A 20444-nucleotide genomic window follows, 5' to 3' on the forward strand; every position below is an offset into this window, starting at 1 on the left:
TTCTTTTTGCAGAAATGGCAGCAAATCATGCTATCCATAAAGACCAAATTCTTTGATGAAGAGGCAGATGAAGGCCTGCCAGATAGTGGCAGTGGCGATTGTGAAAGGGCTGCGGGTATTGTTAGTTCATTATTTGCGCGTTCCTATATCTAGCCTTTGTGGCAAAATCTCCACACTATCACTGCTACCATGTAATTATTTACACAATATGAGTAAGCCTCACAATAAGGATATAGTGTTTTAAAACAAACCAACCCAAGGACAGAATAAGGACACGTTATATTCAGAGTTTTGAGAGCCTTCAGACAAGAACTCTAAAATAGGTGTTGAATGCTGTAACATGTGGTCCCAACAGCTCCCCTATGTGAGAACGGACTTCTTCTGCCCTTACCCATCATGCACAGTGTCCTGTCAAACATGAAGGTGGTGATGCAGGGAAAGGAGCCCCACTGAACATCTAACTTCGTGGGATTTTTAAAGTCTGATATTAGGAAGGAGGTGGGACTTGGCGGAAGCAAATGGCAAAGGGCAGGGAGTTCTCAAAATTTATTGTACAAATGTGTGTGAATATTCACTTCAAATATCACTAGCTGTCTTAGCATTATCCTCCCTGCCCACTCAGCTGTATGTTCCTCCTCCTTAGAATAATTACACACTTGGGGGAAACAGGACAAACCCTTATGTACTGTATAATATTACCAGGCTCTGTTCTGCCTTGGCTGAGAGTGTATGGGACTATTTAAAATCTACAAGTAATCACTATATTTTAAAACTAGCATATTCAACTAGAAGGGAAAAAAGAGTCTGTTGGCTCCTTGCTGAACGTGGGATGCTCGAACTTGGGAACTTTGTCCAAGGGGCTGTCCACTGGTTCTTAACCTTGGGTTACTCAGGAGTTTTGGACTGCAACTCCCAGAAGCCTTCACCACCAGCTGTCCTGACTGGGGTTTCTGGGAGTTGCAGTTCAGAAACATCCGAGTAACAAAGGTTAAGAACCACTGGTTTAGACAATACTTCCTGACTTGATTAGTGCGCTCCCACCCTTCTTGCTGTTGCTTGACAGTTACACAGGGTTCCTGCTGTTTTTATGTTGGCTGCAACTGATTTCCCAGCTAGTAACTTCCCCAATTAATATTTTAGCACTCACTGTTCTTCTGCCTGCAGAAGCCACCGCACCTTGCTGTTCATACACATGGCTGAGCTACACTGAGAACTTCTTCAAGGCTTGCCTGTTCTGCTCTAGCTTTTGGTGTCCTTAGGAACAGTTCTCAGTTCTTTGTGTTATAGGAAATACTAGCATGGGACCCACTGATTGCCCCAGAGGACACAAGCTGCAACCTTCCAAATACATTTAGTCTGTGACAGGGAAGAGATCATGGATGTTCTACCATACCTTTGACCGAATTATGGAACCTATACTGTAGGTGTGTGTGTGGGTGTGTTTTAAGCTTTTACTTATTCCTTTATTAGATCTTAAGAGGACATTTAAAGAACGGTTGGATACCTTAGAAAGGGTAGTTAATAACAAAAGGATTCACGCTAGGAAGATTAATAAAAGGACCGTTAATCTTTTCTGGTACAAAATCATTGTTTGGGAACATTAAAGTACTATTCAAGAGGTTATATTCCACAGTAGAGGCAGATGAACAACAGAGATGTAGAGTGCCTGACATAATTGTGAACACTGTGATAGTTCTTCACCATTGAGGGGTACAGGAAGACGTCTCCAAGCCAATGCAAGAGCCTACAATTGAAAACAAGCCCCTAACTCAAACCTGCCCTTTGCATTCAGTCTTAATAATGATCCCAGTTAGGGTCTTCAAGGGCCCTGGAGCTGAACCAACAGGAATTGCATGTTACCTGGTAGAGAGCAGTATGTCAGGTGTGGCTTTTGGACTGCCACTTTAACCAGCCTCTTCAGTGGCAGCCCAACCACCATTGCTACTGCCACCGCTTGCCCTCTCCTTCACCTGAGAAATGATCCACCAGAGGTGCCCTCTCAGAGCTAGTCTTTGGGGACCTGCCTAACTCTGGAGAGAAAGCAATGGCACAGCAATGGCAGAGGAGCCTCCAAGCAGCAACAGGTCAGGGGAGGGCAAGCATCTCACTCTTTCTGCTCCAATGACAGCCTTAAGCTTGCCACAAATTTGGAAGGTGTTTTTTCTTCTTCTTCAAGACTCATGTCTGCTTTCTCCTCAGTCATCTCCAACGAGATGGTATTGAGGAAGAGCTTCATTGACTTACTTGGAAAGTATATGTGTTTCTGAAGCTGAACATGCACACTTTAGTGCATTAACTGTCGCTGAAAAAGAAGTTCATTTTAATTCCTTCATCATCCACAAAAAACATATAGAATCATATGATAATGGATTTGGAAGGGGCCAACAAGGCCATCGAGTCCAACCCCTCTGTGCTGAATCCCACAGTATAACTGATGAAAGTAAACAACCATCTTATGAGGAGCTGGCACCTTGTTCCCATCACAAATTCAGGTACATATTTATTGCATCTTCTGGTTTGCCTTTGGTTTTGCATCCAGCCTCCACTCTAAACCACAAGTAGCTTTGTCACCAGGTCAGCCCACCCCCACTCAAATCTACTGAGAATCCTAGATCAATTTGTATACGCCACACTTTCAATTTATATGCTGGTGTCAAAATGAAGATGTATAATGAGAACAGGCAGAGAAAATCTTATTTTAAAAATGTTTTATTTTTTATTGTTATTATTGGACCAATGGTATCTGACACACATGCTGGGAGCTGTATGGAAATCAGCACTGATAAAAAATACAGCAATTATGACCCGTATCAATAAAATATACACTGTAAATAGCCTCTCTATCTCTCTCTCTCTCTCTCTCTCTCTCATTCTTCCAAAAGAAAATCATAAACCAAAGCACAGCTCTAGTGCTGTCCTCATGCAGCCTCTTAGGGGGCTAGAAGCCCTTTGGTGCTATAGACCGTGCATCTGAATGAACTTCCTGCTCCAATGCAATACTGTACTGAAAGGAATGCAAGTAGCTGCAACTACTTAGCGACAGCCAATCCCAGAAGCCCTGCCTTTTCCCCAAGGGAACTGACTGCAGTGGCAAGCTGGGGCCACCTGGTGCACTCTCATGCCATCTCACATGGGAGAATGGGAATGCATCACTGCCAGTGTGTAGCATTTGACCAACCCATGATGATGCCACTGCTCTTGCACATCCAGTTACCAAACATCATGCCCTGTTGTCAAGACGGAAGGGCAGAGAGATGGGGGAACAGCTCGATAGAATCCATGAGGAAAGCCATTGCCTGTTGTGTTTGCTCAGTGAGACTAAAACTCAGCACATGCTGCTTAGCAGTGCAACACTTCCCTTTCCTCCTATGAAATATCCTGGCACTTTGCCTCGAATATTATACTAATTAGCATGCTGGGAGTACTGCTGATTCTACCCATGTCTGCTGCAACTCTGATTCTCATATCCAAATGGCTCTTGATGGTAGAATATGTGTGAACGCAGGCTTGCTGGAATGAACACCACTCACTTTCCCCAAAGACATGTCATGTTATTTGCAGATAAAGAAATTTGTTAGGGCAAATGCATTTTTCTTTTTATATCCACAGATAAATTGTTCCATTGACATAGGATCTGGATTAATCTGTCCCAGAATTGAATATGTACACAGCTTTATCACCAGTCCCATTTGATTTCCACCCAACTTTTTCTGAGCTTTTGCTCTACAGTTACAGTGATGGCAAATTCCTTCAAAGCTGACTTCATCTCCTTGTTCTGTAGGCACTTAAGTATAATGATCTGGACAGGTGTCTTGCAGTTAAAAAAATGTATTCTGAGGCATGTTTGCTGCACAGGAAGGCTAGATGGATGCATATTGGGAGTCAGCTGCTCAAAATTCAAGGAGGCTCAATTTGCTATACTTAGATAAATACACCATGCATACCCCTTTCATTTTTGTCTGAAGTGTGTATAGCATACATTTTAGAAAAAAATGAAACAAAAAAAATTAATTTGACCCTAAGACAAGGGAATTTCCACATCATGTATAAATCATGCAAATAAAATAAAAGATACTGCATAATTTATTTTGTTGCTGCTACTGCTAATTGCAGAAAGTAGTTTGGTCACAGAAGCCTTGATGACCACATGGAAAACATGATACCTTGACAGAGCAGTGGTAAACGCAAGAGTTCCTCACTACTTTGTATGGGTCCTATTTTTCAGTGAGTGAGGAAGTAGTTTTGCCTGGTGGGAAGAAAAAAATTCATCAATTACAAACACTGGGAGACAACTCTATGCACAGTTGGGAGTCTATGCCTTAAAATCCTTGCTTGCCACCAGGTGCAGCTGTACCCGGCTTTCAGAATACCATTTTATGGATATAAAAAACTGAGGCTAAGGCCCGAAAGAGACTTTAGAAACAGGCTGTAATTACAGTTGAAACTACACTAATGTCGCAAAAAGGTAACTGAGGTATGACTCTTTCCATGTTTGTGAAATCAAGCCCTGGATTCCTCTGAAGGCTAAATCTTTAAAAAGCCATCAACAAGCTAATAAGCATAATCACAGAGGCACTCCCCCTTTCTGTGACACTGAGATGCTTATGTTAGTTAAGGATTTCTCCCTTTCAATCATGATCTATCCCTAACATCTGTTTCTGACATTGGAACAGTAGGCTGAGGAAAAACAAGCAAGTGAAGAAATGGAAGCTTAGAGCACCTCTGTAAATGGAATCTGTCCACTTTGGAAAAAAAAAATAACCAGGGTTTTAGATGTTTTGAAGGTAGGTGAATCTTGTTGCATTTTTACTAGAGCAAACATACTGAATACCTGAATACTTACAGCAATTTTTGAAGAGTTCTCTTATTCTGTTTCTATTAGTCATCGTGGCAAGAAAATGGACACTAAAACCCTACCTTTTAAATACGGGAAATCTTAGAACTGGGGCTCTCTTTTCCTTTCAAAATTTTTGCCAGGCATTGTCCTTATTTAAAGGGATAAGCCTGAAAATACAAGGACTAGAAAAAAGCACTTATTTTCAAATACAAAGGCTCTGTATTCTGCAGCCTGTGTCCTACTGTTGGCTGTTTGCATCACAAGGAAATGGCAACACATGTAAAGCCCTGGTAATACTCATCAGTGGTTGGGGAGGGTTATTTTAATAAGTGCACTAGTACAGATGGCTAGTAGTGTCACTTTTCTTCCCATGATGCTAGAGAGGATTTTGTGTTTGGCAATATGATCCTACTTTGTTCTCCAAGCCCATCACACAAGTAACAGAATCTTGCAGTCACAAGGAGTGGCCGGGGTGGTGGGTGTGTGTGTTTTAAGCTTTTAAACTTGGGGCTAAAAGGGTTGCCCACCTTCCCGTCTCCACTAAGTGCTGCTGCTCCAAAGGTCAGTGGTAGAGCCTTTGCTTTGCACAAACAAGAACCCAGGTTCAATCCTTGGGGAATCGAGGTAAGGCCAGGTAAGGTTCCTGCTAAGCAAGATGAAAGGGGAAACACAACATGGGAACTGAGGGGGCAAACAATGGTCTGAACCACTGCATAACAGCGTTCAATGGTCCTCAGTATTTTAATATTGTAGTGTAATTGCCTCCTTTAAAAATCACACTGATAAAAGTGACACTGGCAAGAAAAGTGTTAATGAAATGTGCCAAAATGAAGAGTTGAAATATCACTGGATACCTCTTTAGAAATCCCCTCTCCCTTTTAAAAGGGGGAAGAGCGCCAAAGTACACCTACAGCAATGTGCTGCTGTTCCGTACCTTCCCCCTACAAAAGTCTGATTTTGTGGGCTCTGAAATAAAATGGGGAACAAAGCAGGAAAACAACATTTGGATGAAAACTGAAGGGGCAAACAGTGGCAATTCCGGACTAAACATCCAGCTTTTATTCTGCCACTGGGAACAACTGCTGCTGCCCAGAAGGGAGACCCAAAATGCCAGCTTCACAGATTATCACCTGTTTCTACGGCAGCTGGTCCCCACTCCTGCAAAGCTGAGTTACATGGGACATGCAAGGACTGCAAAATCACCTCGCTTCTAGCAGGAGTATTTTTCTGCTGGACAAGATGCCTCCCTTCTAACAGTCGGAGATTTACACTGAACTCTACTGTGGATCTAGAAGCGCCATTACTTCCCCTGCAAATCCCTGATGTCTTGACAGATCAACAGCACAGAGGGTGGTACACCTGTCTTCTTGGCATGACTGTGCTGGCACCATTAGCTTGGGCTAATGCCTGGAGTGCACCTGGGCAATCCAAATCAGGGGAGATACCAAATGGTCTCCAGCTTGCCTGCTCATTTTCACACTGGAAAATCCCTGAGCCAGAAACGAGCGTAGATGAATGGCTAATTAATGATGATTCGTCTGTCCTTCCTACTCTCTTACACAAATAGCACTTGTTTCCACCTCTGCTCTGGTATGTCCAGCAGGGTTCCCACATATGAGACCATGTCAGAGTGACCCCTGTATGATTCACATCAAATTAGGCCCATAAGGGAGATAAATGGATGAACTAAAACCGCGCAGCAGCCCCTTAAGAAAAGGTTTACTTTTGCTGCTTGCTCAGTCTGTCTCTGTATGGACTCCTTCAGAGTGAGAAACGTGGCATGTTACCTGGAGATTTGCAAAAGTGTGCTGCTTTGCAGAGGATTCAACAAGGCCCAAACGTCTTTTTCTGAGCGAGCCCCTCTTCACGCAGGCATCACTGGAGAAGTGGAAGCAGGGAACACCTGTGCGGGGGGAGGAGGTGGGGGCAACCGCCGTGGCCTTCCCACTGGCAGCAGGACGACTTGCACACCCACAAACAAATACACTGCTCTCCAAGGAAAGCCTCTGCTGCCCATTATTATTTAAAAGGTATAACAGCATCAGCAAGATTACAAGTATAACATATTATGCTTCTTGGGAGAAGCCCTACTAAAATGTTTTCTTTAAATCTGTTGCTGTTTCCATTGCCCTCTACATGGGGCAGATAGTAATGTTTTTCTGGCCATGAAAGCTCCCCCCCCCAGTTTTCTGGCACTATGATTTTTCCAGGGTTAAAAAGCACAGCAAGTGCTTCCATAAAACGTGTAACGGGTCTCCTTTTACTGAAAGGCCCCTCCATGTGTATGTAGAGGGCAACAGAGGCAGGGGACAGCATAGTCGTCTGACTATGTTTGCCACTCTACCTACTTCAGTAATGCCTGACTAGAAGTAAAGAGGAAAGGACTAAATGCTTGTATAATCCCAACACACAGGATAGCGGTGAACACAGTGTAATTAACTTCCTATGTCCAATGACTTTTTCAGCAAAGTGACAGGAGATCTCATGAAGGCTGAGCAAAGAACGTCATGCACACAACAGTATTTTGGCTACAGCAGTGGTTCTCAGCTTTGGGTCCCCAGATGTTCTTGGACTACAACTCCCAGAAATCCTGGCTCCAATGAGTTAAGAACCACTGGCATCATTCTCAGCATATTTACTCAAAAGTTGATTCCACTGAGGCTCCGAATTGCTTTGCTTACTGAGCAGATCTCCAAGAACTGGATACAATTAGCATTGGAGGTGACAGCAGAAGGAGACAAGAGGAAGGAGAGACATAATGCCACCATTGCTATTGGAGACCAAGAGCACCATCCAGTTAAGATGATAGGCAAGTTGCATGTGCTGTGTGCGTATACATATAAATTAAAGTGCATTATTATTATTATGTACCCTGTGGTTTAAAAAAAAAACCCAAGAAGAGACAAGACTAAGTAAGTGATCAGCCTCATTGCCAAACCTTGTACTAATATCAGATCCCAAGAGATGGTAAGAATAAAAGTGAATGCACAATAAAAAGCCACAGAAGTGAATGCACCATAAAAACCAGCTGTTTTACAGTTGTTCAGGCTAGTATTGTTAAGGTCCTCCTCTAATGGCATAATGGAATGGCTCCAGTACCTTGCTGGCTGCTGCCACGTGCATCCCAATCTCTCTGCTCTTTGATTTTCAAAGCCTGCATTTGGTCTATAGCCCCAAATGGCCACAACCACCCCGAGTCCAACATGTCTCTGACTTCCTTCCTTCCTTTTTCACCCCCAGTCCAAATTGCACAAATATCCTCAGCCTTTAAAATAATATTTTGTTTTTTAAAAAAACACCAATAGGATCGTCTTCTTCCTCTCCATCCTTAATCTTTTCCCTGCCCCACTGGACATCTTGATACAAGTTAACCCTTTGCATCTCTTTGGCAACAGTAACATATCTGCCACTCTGTTAGGGCAAGTGATAGAGCAGTGGATAAACTGTTATACAAAAATACTGGTGGGGGCAGTCTGCCCTGCTTTTGCTACAGATTTATTCATTCCTGCAGGAGCAGCAAAGGGGTGTTGGGATTTCTTTTCATTTCTGCAGGAATTTTGTAAAGGTTTTGGTATAATTACACATTGGCTCCTGGAAATGGTATACATCCTGGACAAGCTCCACCTAAACCATATCGTGGTGGGGGAGTGATGAAGAGGAGAGGAAGGGAAGGGGAGTGGCACAGGTAGATTTCAGCACCACACAGTCCCTCCCAGCCAGTGAACCATTTAAACAACCTTACCTGGAATATTTTTCTTGCCCTTCCTTTTCTGACCAGGCCACCTCTGAAAAGGCAGACTTGAAGAAAACATTACTTTCTCCACGGGCTGGGGGAGAGAAAAAGATGGGGTGCCTGATGCCATTAAGGCACAGCTTTTCCTGTGCTGCTAAACTGGACCCCTTCCTAATGGGAGGTGGAGACATTTACTGCCGATCAGTAACTAGGACAAGATAGGGAGGGTCTTGGATCAACGGTTGCAACATGAATGGAACAATTTTATCCAACATTGTTTCAGCAGGGCAGACAGTAACGGGCTGGCAGTACCAACAAAGTTTATATGGGGGGGAACCAGACAGTGAAAAGGGGAAATGCCTACTGAGTCCACGGGGGGGGGGTCAATACCACCTAGCACTGAGCACCTCCCCTACATGCCCCTGGCCTTGCGTTCCTTCACCCGTCTTTCCCAGTTTGGTACCTCCATTCCACCAGGTCTCCAGACTCAGTATGCTGAATGAGGGGCAAAAAGGTCTTGCAGCCACTAGGCAGGAAATAAATCCTAATCCTTGAGGGGCCCAAGTAAATTATGTCTGAATGGCACAAGGTGTGAAGGCTGTGTGCTCTCTCCCCAGGTCCCACACTGGGTTTGGAAAGAACCCATGGCAAGCTTACAGAACAGGCAGGAGGTGGTGTGTCTCAAGGCGACGCCCCAATGTGGGAAGCCAACGTGCGTCAAAACGTCAAGAGGCATGAGCTGGAGACAAAGATATCAAAATGGCTTGGGTAGAGGGGCAGCAATGTTAGCAAGATCACAGATCTATCTTTTAAATGTTATAGGTTCTATTATCTCTATTGGTCTACCTGTACACACACGCACACGCACACACGCACACACATACACGCTCCTGCACACACCGCCTTCGCCTCTCACACATGCTCACCCCAAGCCGCCTCCCTGTGGGGTGGTTCCAGCCTAGCAGCTGTCAAGATCGGTCCAGTAAAACTTGGCTCTTAAAAAATATAAGAGCAAAAGGCCCTGCAGAGTTCTTCTGCTCCACGCAGGTTCTGGGCCGTGGTCCTTTCTCCTTGGCCCCAGTGCAGACACCAGTGCTGTGTGGGGGAGAGAGAGGTTGGGAAGTCCGAAAGAAAGCCCGTGGCCAAGTTCACTCTCTGTCTCCATTTACGCTGCTGCCTAGAAAATGGAAGAGAGGGAGTTAGCAATAGGAGCCAGGCAGCCTACACAGCTTGCAATCCCTTCCCCTCTTATAATCTTCCTGAATGGTCAGCCTGGTCCTCAGCTGCAAAGCCCTGTTCAGGAAATCATTAAAAACAAGGCGGCAAAGACTGTTAACAGGAAAGCAGAAAAAATTCTAGCCTGCAATTAAACAACCATGACTCTGACTGGCAAAGCCTGAGGAAACGTACGCCATGCTGGCTGGGAGAATCTGGGAATTGTTGTCCGAAACCGACCATCTCAGCAAATAAGATCCTGCTGGCTTGGGCCTTCTAGAAGTTGTAGTAGAAAATATTAAATTTCCAGGTTATGTTAAAGTAAAGTCAGCTGTCTGCCCAAAAGGAAACTTATAATATTCCTTAGAGCAATAATCTTATATGCCCTGTTTCAAAGTAAAGTGGAAGGTGTGCTGTTTCCCTGGTGCAAAGATGTAGGAAAGGAGAGCTTGTTAAGATTCATCAAGTCCACTGAGCATCCATCATCCCTTCCGTGCGATTCATATGGGAAAAAATGATGGTGCAAATTTAGTCTTCAACATATTACAAGTGACTACGATGTTCTGCATAAGAAGGTGAAGGGTCTTCGGGCACAGGTGGTTTGAGTAATCACCCCTTCCTGTTAATCATGATCTAGGAAGACCTGGCAAGAATCATGGAAGTAAATAACTGGTTGAGGAGATAGTGTTGTTGGAAACATTTGACTTATTGGACCATGATTTGTGCTTCCATGAATGAGGATTTCTTGCAGATGATGGGTTATACCTTAGAGCATTTGGGAAGCATGTGTTTGCTAGTCTTTATATCTGTAGAGGAAGACTGGGTGACACCAAATACTGGGGACAGGAGTGTCTACAATAAACCAGAAACCGGGATATTGGAAAGGACCATCAATAGATGGGAAAAGACAAAAAGAAAGCAGCTGGAGGGAATGACTGGTAATTTCAAATGTCAAATTAATGCACAGAACATAGGAAACAAACAAGATGAGCATGAACTTTTAACACAAGAAGACAAATATTATGTTCCACACATTACACAGTAGGATGAGACTTGTGGTATCATTACATGGTAGAATGAGACACATGACTGAAATGTGATGAATGAAAGGTATAATTTATTGGAAAGGAACAGACAGACCAGGAAGAGTGGAGGAGAAGCAAAGTATGTGTAAAAGTGCAAAGAAAGAAACAGCAGTGTCAAGTCTACCATAGACCTCCTAGCCAGACTGAAAGTTCAGATGACACTGTCCTAGAGCAGATTACTAAACATTCAGAGTAGAGAAATATGGTATTAATCAGAAACTTTGGCTACCTAGATATCTATTGGCAGTCCAGCTTTGTCAAAATTGTAAGATTCAACAAACTCACAAGTTGCCTTACAAAAAATGTCAACTTTCAGAAGATGAAAAGAAGCAACAAGCCAATCGGTTGTTCTGGATCTTGACCTTATCAGCAGGGATGAATGGACAGTAGAAATAATGGGAAGATGGAAGTGATTGTGCCCTATTGTGCTTTCTTATACTGAGGAAAGGGAAAACTGAAAGTAATATAACATGTACTCCAAATGTTAGGAAAGTTCGTCTCAGTAAGCTTAACAAAATACTGAGTGAAAAGGATGGGAGTTTCATAAAGGTGAGATACTAAAGGCACAATTGCAAACAATTCCTACAAGGAAGAAAAGAAGCAGGCATGTAAAGAAACCAGAGTGGTTGGGTAAGGAGCTTTCAGAATGAACTAAGATCTAAAGGAACTATGTATACAAAGAAAGTCAAATCACCAAGGAAGAGTACTGTGCTAACAAATATAATGTACCTCTCCTGGTTTTGCCCTAGCTTGTGTAAGTCAGCGAGCAGACCTTGTAGTTTCTCCCTGTTGCCACCACTTACGATTGATGTGTCAATATCTCAGGGATTCCATCTAGGTTTCTATACAAGCTGAAGCCAAAAAACAGGGGGGCACAAAAATAAGAAAGGATGTGAAAGGGGAAACTTGTTCTCAGAAAAGCCAACTATTAAATCATTTTTTTTTACAACTCAGCACATAGAACATTAGTCTGGTCTCCTAAGGTGGGCCCCCCTCTCCCAGCCAGCATGACCAGCAGCTATGACGAGCTATCGGGAGATTCTGGGAGTTGTAGTCTGAAAGAAAGTAAAACAAAACAATGTTTTCAAGGTTTGTTCAGGAGTAACCTTAAAACCTTCAAGCTCTTTGAAACAGCTGAAGCATTTTACACAAATGTTAATTGCCCATCCAGCACCACAAGGAAGCTGAAGTGTAGGATTGTCCTTACAGCTGATACTGTGAGGAATTCCTCATAAATTGTTTTCTAAATAAATTCATGACCTTCTCTTGAATCCTTCACTCTCTTTTCACAGACTGTGCACTAAACCATAATGGGCAAACAGTGGAATTTTCATGTGTTTTCACACAAACACCAGGATGCTGTTTCATTTGTTTGGGAACTATTCAGGAAGCTGTGCAGTCCAGTTCCAATCCGTTTTAACAACTGGAGTGCCCTGCCAGGCAATTCACGCAAATCAACCAGACATAGCTTTGCAATTCCTCCAGGCGCGGCAAGCAAGCACACTCATCTGTGGGGACAGAAAAGAGGAGCAAGGATCCTCTGCTTGCTTCCAGTGTTCCCGTGAACAAATGCTTCTAGATTCCCTGCATACAAGCCTCTTTCAAGAGGTTTCTATTTCTTTTCCACCTTTTCAATCATTATGTTCACTACTTAAGTTTCTGAAAAGTGCGTTTGCTACACTGAAATAATTTCTCAAAAATACAGCAGAATTCATAATTATCTTAAAGTCTGATGCCTCTGTCATAACTCACAGCACTATGGCACTCCCTCTCACCGAAGCTGGAACTCTCCACTATTTTCCTTTCCATGTTGTTTCAGCATTACTCCTGTGTCCCTGGATCTGTGTGGCATATAGGCCACATCATGAGTCAAGTTACATTTGTTAAGTTACCTGTGACTCTAAAACAGAATGCCTCTGAGCCCTTCTGGGGTCACTACTCTCTCTCTATTGGGACCCCTGTGCTTTCCGAATTCGCCTTACCTCCTACAGATTGGACATCCGTGTCGGTGACGTGGGTGATGGAGAACCGTGAGGCTGGGGCAGGAGAGACGGTGAAGCGCGAGAACTGGATGGGCAGCACTTGCTTCTGCGCTGGCACGAGGGCAGCTGGCAGTCCAGAGAGGGGAGGCTCAGGTGCTGATGAAGTCAGGGCCGAAAGGACAGTGGGCTTCACTGGCAGAAGCGAGAAGTCATCTTCCCACTCGAAACCACCTCCTGGTGTGGAAAAGAAAGGCAAAAGGATGAGGGTGAGGCCTGAATCACACCCCGTGTTTGGCGTCTCAGTTCCTGCTGATGGCCTAACAGAGCCCTTGAGCACCACAGGGTCAAATCTGTGGCACTTTGTAAGAATCCCACCTGATTTTTACTCCCCATCCATTATTCATATCAAGTTGCAAGACTTCTGTCTCTTTCCACATCAAAATTCACACACATCTTGATGCCCACTAAGCCAACCTTTTTCCACACCATTTTCTTGATGCATGCATTTTGTATACATTCTGCCCACTACCCAAAGTATGTTTGTGTGCATTTTCCAAAGACATGCAGTTTGGGTTTTGCTCATTTATGTCTTTATTGGTCAGAAAAGCAAAATAAGAGAAAGAGTCCGAGGCTTGTCATTTATTCCTCATCACTGGAAACAGAAAAGTATGCGAACTTTCCCTAGGACTTCCATAGCCCATCAACTGAACCCTAAAAAATATCAGTTAAAACGAACTGCCTTTCTAACTTCACCAAGAGTTCAAAAATAGGGTTAGGTATCTATAGAGCCAGAGGTTGGGAGTTTGGTTCTGCAATATGCCTCCTAGAAGAGCCAAACTATGTAAGTCTTGGGCAAGCTGCACAGTCCCAGGATATCCGGCAAAAGGAGGAAATGGTGAATTACTGATGACTCTCTACCTAGAAAGCCCTGAAAAGGATCACTGTAAGTCAGAAATGACTTGACAGAACATGATTTTCCCCTAAATGCCAACAGCTTTAGGTGAGCTGCTTTTTTGGAGCCCTTCATAGAAGCTGGAGGGAATCTCATGCCTACGACCCGAGGATAAAGAGACATGGTATGTACTTCCAGGTAGCGAGAAAAAAGAAAACAGGTGCATTCTGCTTCTAAGTAACATTAGGGAATGGGGGGGGGAACCAAGTTATTGGGTGCTACCCTACAGGGTTTCTTCTGAATGAAAAATCCCCACGGTCATCATCACATCCCCAGGCAGCACAGCACTGGCGATCATGAAGTTGTGTCCCATAACTTCTGGAGAGAGCACCAGGTTGGACACAGATAGGACCCTTGATCTGATTCAGCAAAGGCCTTTACATTCTTCAGAGATTTAATACCACAAAGGTATAACTAAGGGAGTGGTAACAGAAATAGCAGTCAACCTTCCATTATATGATCAATTCCTTTCTTAATTGCCCTTAAGTTGCAAGGCTGAGTTCTCATCCCAGCAACTTCACCAAATTGAATTTAGTTCTGTCCTTTGCTATTTAGAACTAGAAGCCCCACTGCATCATTTATACAGTCCTGGGCCAAGAAACAGGGTAAAGCGTTTTGGGTTTCCCATCCGAATCCCTACCCTTACTCATGTCAGAGAGGCTCCTTTCTGAGTTGCTGTTGTTGCTGGGTGCACTTGTCCTTTCCGCTGCGCCTGAGGTACCGCTGATGTCCTTCTGCAGAGCTGGCACTCCCGCAGGAGGCTCCGTCACTCCTGGGAAAGGCTGCTCGGCAAGTTCCTTCGTTGGACTTTCCTGTGCACAAGGGACAAGGATGGCTGCAATGATGACCTTGCGTTGTAGGACCCTCTGCCACTCCACGCCTAGGCAAGTCACTCTCCTGGCACACACCAACTCACCACCACTCCCTTCTTTGCCTGGCACCTTCCTTCTCCCAGAGGCTGTGATCATAATAAGCCCCTCACTTCCCTACCTCTGCTGTTACCCCTTCTCTCTAGCCAAGATGCTAAAAAAAAAAAAAAAAAAAAAAACCCTCGGGATCCCTCCCAGGCTTAGCTAAGAGCTGCATTTAAAACATGTGACGCTGGGGCTTAGGGTTCATTTGTGATTATGCAGTTTATAGAAATAGACAGGAAAAAGTTCTAGTAGATCTCCTGCTGATTCACAGTAGATCTGCAAAGGTTTCTGAATCCCATTTTTTTAATCAATAGCAAAAATAAAATAATTATTTTCTTTTTAACCCAAGTAAGGCTACTGAAATGAAGAAAAGTTGGGGTAAGCTGATAAAATGGTCCACTCTCAGCGGCTTCTTCACCCTGATGGGTTTTGGGAGGCCTTGGGAGGGTATTGGGCAGATCTGGCTGGAGCCCCTGTCAAAGCCCAGGTTGATAGGTGGTATGGGGGCAGTTGAGATGATTGCTCCCAAATGCACGCTCTGCTTCAAGCTCGTCCTGCTCACTGGGGAGCTCCAAGCTATGAAATCAGCTAGGAGACAGCTGGAGAGTAATTGGGGGAAGTATCATTCAGATCACAATTAGGCTGCAGTTAAGACTCTGACTAGGAAGTCTGCCAATGCCTTAAGATCAGCTATACAGGCTTTTAATATCAAGGTCATTCATTGGTGAGGCTGTGAACTGACAAGTGGAACCTTGCCAATTCTGGTCAGTGATGGCCTTGTCCTGGTGATTTCACCAGTGACCAATCTGCAGCCTTTTTAAAATCTAAAACTAAGGCTATCCAGACTGATCTTGGCTCCGCCAGCAGCTTAGCCAATTACATGGAGATTGCTGCTGCATCCTCTTCCTCTGCCTGATTGTTTCAATCTGACCCGATAACATTGGAGGAGGGATCTAGGATGCTGGCTAGCTGCAGCCCTGCTACCTCCCCTTGCTTGGTTAATAAAAGCAGCCAACGGGGCTGTGGTCAATTGGGCCATGAATATTAGGAGTGCCTCGCTGAAGGACAGGTGCCTTCCCTCATGGGTGAAGGAAGCGATCATCTGGCCCATTGTGAAACAACCACCTTTAGCTATGGATAATCTTAACAACTTTAGTCCTATCACCAATACACCCTTCGTGGGCAAGGTGATTGAGCTGGAGGTGGCAGGGCAGCTCCAGACGTACCTGGAAGAGGACAATTGCCTTGAGCCACTTCAGTCTGGATTCAGGCCGTGGTCAGATACTGAGGCACCATTGGTGGTGCTGCACAACGACCTTTTAAGGAAGGCCAATTGGGGGAGGGGGAGATCCACCCTGTTGGTGCTCTTGGATCTCTCAGCTGCCTTTGATACCTCTGGCCATGATATTCTCCTTGACACACTTCTCAGAAGTGGGAATCAGGGGACTGGCTGGCTCTTAGCTGCTTCTGGCTCTTCCTCGAGAGCCGGGTCCAGAGGATTCAGCTTGGGGGTGGATTATCTTTTGTGTGAAAGGACTCTGGGTTTAATTCCCTTCTGGTTCTGAAAGTGTATTCGGGGCTCAGAATGTAGACAGAGACATGTGTACTGCCACCCACAGACTCTTGCAGAGTTCGGGTGGCATACAAGTCGAATGGATGGATGCATGGATAAATAAATAAATAAATACAGTGGTGCCTCGCACAACGAGTGCCTCACACAACGATGAATTCACACAACGATGCCTTTTTCTGTTAAATTTGCTGCCTCACACAGCGATGTTTCCTATGGGGGATTTTCACACAACAATCTCCCTTTTCGCTCCTGTAAAAGTGTCTTACAATGTTTGGACGCTGTTTTAAATGATTGCAGTGGTTAGTCCACCTCCTGAAACCTATGCAAACTGATTTTGGTGTTGTTCTGACACTTCGTTAATTTATGATGATTTTTTGTTTTTTCCATTGGAAACCATTGGATGGTCTGTCTAATGGTTTCCAATGGAAAAAACAAAAAATCATCATAAATTAACGAAGTGTCAGAACAACACCAAAATCAGTTTGCATAGGTTTCAGGAGGTGGACTAACCATTGCAATCATTTAAAACAGCTTCCAAACATTGTAAGACACTTTTACAGGAGCGAAAAAGGACTTCGCAAAGGCATTGAAATGTATTGAGTCGGCTTCAATACATTCCAATATAGGAAACATTGTTTCACTCAACGATGTTTCCTATGGGGATTTTCACTGAACGATGGCAATCCATTCCAATTGGAACGGATTAACCGGTTTTCAATGCATTCCTATGAGAAATGGTGTTTCACAGAACGATGTTTCACACAACGTTGATTTTTTTGGAACCAATTAACATCGTTGTGTGAGGCACCACCGTAATATGCTTCTTTAACTGTACAGTATTAATTAATTCCAAAGGTATAGATTATCTACTTGACAATGGTTGATGGACCTGGAGGCTTCCGGTTTAAATATATAAAATTGTTTTTACATCATAATCCACTGAAAACTAGAAGAGCAACACATACAGATATTGTGGGACAGGGGTGAGATTGTGTGAAGGACAGCAAGGAAAAAGAAACCACTCTTGGGAGACTTTCTATCCCTTTACGATGTCTGTCTCTTTGTCTCCTAGGCGAGAACTCTTCTGATCATTTGGATCTCGCCACTCGCAGCCCCACCTTAGCCAAAATCACCTGGTCAAAGAGGTAGACAGTGACGTCCTCGGTGAAGGAGACAGCTTTCTTCTTGCGTTCCAGGTCATCACAGAAGGTCTCCACCAAAAGGCTAGGCATCTTAAGCAGGCTACGCAGGTTGCGACCACTGTGACTCTCCGCCACCACGATGGGCACCGTGGGCGAATCCTCCTCGCTCTCCTCACTTTGGTCCTGGATGTTATAGCACCGCAATTCCTCATCTGACTCATCACTGTCCTCTGTGTCCTCCTCCTCTTCTTCCAGATCATTGGGGAGAGAGGACTGCTGGGTTGGCACCACCGACAGGTTCAGCGAGAGCCCAGCAGGACTGCTCTGGGGCTCCCCGGAAGGGCTAGTTTCCTGCAATACCTCTCCGGGCTGCTTTGCCTCCCTTACCCGGCTTCCCTGCTCTGCCTCCCCTGTCTCCACTCCATCACCACTTGCAGGGGGCACCTCTACCTCTGTGGGCACAGGGGATAAGGAAAAAGACCTGCCGATGGGGGCAGGTGTTTGGGGCACGGCAACAGTTCCATCCTCCTTCTTGCAGCTGGGTGGGCTAGCATCAGCCTCCACGCCATTCACCACCAGCAGCTCTTGTGCTAAAGGGATACCGAGGCCTGTCCTCGTGCCCTGTTCCTCTGTCACTGGAGAGATGCATCCGACACCATTTCCATCTGGGCAATCAGGCTCAGGAAAGCAGGGAAGCTCCGACTCAGCTATGCTGCCATTTTGATCAAGGTCCTTCTCTAGTCCATCAAGGTGTGCCTGGGGGACGTCTGGCTCATGCCCCTCAGAACCATCGCTGTCCCCTTCCCCATCCTCCCGGTTCCCCCCCTCAGTATCATAATCCGAGAAGTAGGCTGAGTCACGGTAAGGGTTCTTCTCATCCAAACCTTGCAGCTCAGCACTGAAAGAACTGGAGAGGCTGAGTTCTTTGGCTTGGTCCTCCGGATCATCCACTGACTTCCCTAGCTGGGCAAAGGTTTCTGCTTCTCGTGGCTCATGAGGTTCCTTAAGGACAAATTCAGGTGACTCGTAGTTCTCTGTGTCATAACCACTGTCCAAGGCCTTAGGCTGGCTTGAGGGCACATACGTGGTTGGGCTGAACACCTCACAGGAGCTGGTGGTGGAAGGGATGTCCAGTGACTCCAAGGAGTCAGGGGTCCCGACCTGCTTCTGCAAGGACTTGAAGGTGGGCGTGACATCCTGCCGCTCAGGACAATCAACCGGGAAGTCAGTGAATACCCCTGATGTAAGCTCAGCTGTATCTTCATCACTGGCCTCATCCAAGTCAGGGAAACTTGCACTTGAAACAGTCTTGTCCGGCGTCCTGTCCTGTTCACTGGCGATGGTCTTGCCACTTTCCAGGCTGATCTCTTGCGGCACTTTGGGGGAGCAGTCAGACAAAATGTCCTCCCCGAGGACTAAGTCTTCTCCGTTTCCTGTCATCTCAGCTGTTAACTCACCTGGCACAAGGGTGTCCTCAGCAGCTGTGTTTTTCATAGCTTCTGGGGTAGACGCTGACACTGTCAAATCAGATCCCCCCAACGGCAGAATGTCGGGCTGTTGGCTTTCTGCACCACTCTCAGGCAAGGGATCAACCTGTTCCTCCGCTCTGATCTCTGGACTGGTGACCTCCCCTGACCTCTCTTCCTCTGTAGGTGTTTCTGTGTCTGGACAGGGGGAGCCCGTCTGAGAGGATGCGGCATGCTCCCCACCGAGCAGGGCAGCACGCAGGTCTCTAAGGCCTAGCACAGGCTCGTCCCGTGGCACTGTGCACAAGGGCTCTGCCATGAGCCCCTGGAAGGTGATCATGTGCCGGTAGCACCAGCTATCGTTGGCAGGCGGCTCGCAGGGGGCCAGAGGGTGGCTGCTGCTATTGTTATTGGCTGAGGTGTTGGAGGTCCAGTGCTGACAGGAGGAAGGGGATTGGTTGTTCTCACCCTCTGCACTCCCGCGGTTATTGGGCAAGTTCTCCTCTTCCGCCTCTTCCTCTTCCCCCATTTCCAGAGCGACTGAGTCTGACACGGCCTCCTCGTAGGCAAAGGTCACTGGTGGTGAAACACCAAGTGGGTCTGCAAAGATGCTTTTCTTCAAGGTGGGGATGGGCCACTCAGAGGATCCAGGCTCCTTGACCAGGTAGCGCTCAGCGCTGCTGTCCTTTGGGGAGGCCTCATAAAATGGGACCTCCTTGTCCCGCGGTTCTCCGTAAGAGTAATAGCCAGGAGGCTCCCAGTGGTCGTCTGCATGGACCGAGTGGCCCAAAAGAGGTTCCATAGTGAGGGAGATGCTGGGACTGTTGTTTGACTCGTCGTACTGGTCTTCTTTGGTTTGCCACTGAGAGGAATGGCCAAACTCTGGGCTATAGGAACACATGGTGTAATCAAAGTCAGCCCCGCTGCCCTCAGAGGCTGCCTCTTCAATGCGGATGTAGTACTCGCTGTTCAAGGAGGGACTGTGAGCGCTCAGCACAGGCACCACCCCCGGCGTGTGCAGGCCGAGGCAGCCTTGCATTTTGCACTCATAGCACGAAGGTGAGACCCCCAGGCTGAGGCGACCGCCGCCGCTGCTGCCGCCGCTGCCACCGCCACCCCCTCCGCCGCCACCGCCGCCACCGCTACTGCTGGCTGAATAGTAGAGCTCATGGTAGCGAGCGGCACCGTGAGGGCTCAGAGCAGAAGCGGGCAGGTGCTCAGATTTCCCTTGGTCCCACTTGTACTCAAAGTTGAGGCCATGGCTTGTTTCCATGACGGTCAGGACATCATCGCCGTCATTGGAGAAATGTTCCAGAAGAGGGAAAGAGGAGAGCTCCACACCCACATGGCCGGAGCCCGAGCCACCCCCGCCGCCACCCCCAGGTTTCATGGAATTCCAGCGCTGCTCAAACTCCTCCTCGGCTTCTGAAGCGCCCTTGGCACACAAGTAGGAGAGCAGGAGGTGCACCTCCTCAGCTGTGGGACGCTGCTCTGGCTGCAGCCAGCAAAACTGCATCACCTCATACCTGAGAAGAAAAAGACAGG

At 46.0% G+C, this 20444-nt stretch overlaps 1 protein-coding gene across 4 annotated transcripts in view; it reads right to left on the reverse strand.

Moving 5' to 3' along the window:
* Positions 1-5575: 5575 nt before the first annotated feature.
* Positions 5576-20444, reverse strand: part of AATK (apoptosis associated tyrosine kinase) — a 106294-nt gene continuing 91425 nt past the window's right edge. For 3 of the 4 annotated variants that reach the window (XM_078384289.1, XM_078384288.1, XM_078384290.1), the window contains 2 exons: positions 17425-20425; positions 13655-14616 (listed from right to left, as the gene is read on the reverse strand). In XM_078384289.1, the coding sequence (XP_078240415.1) occupies positions 14383-14616; positions 17425-20425 (3235 nt within the window). In that variant the 3' untranslated portion in view covers positions 13655-14382. Of the gene's footprint in view, positions 9748-12852; positions 13087-13654; positions 14617-17424; positions 20426-20444 lie in introns of those variants that run through there. The other variant, XM_072990722.2, reaches the window with a different exon arrangement.

The sequence above is a fragment of the Pogona vitticeps genome, chromosome 2 (assembly GCF_051106095.1).
Source record: "Pogona vitticeps strain Pit_001003342236 chromosome 2, PviZW2.1, whole genome shotgun sequence".
Classification (NCBI taxonomy): Eukaryota; Metazoa; Chordata; class Lepidosauria; order Squamata; family Agamidae; genus Pogona; species Pogona vitticeps.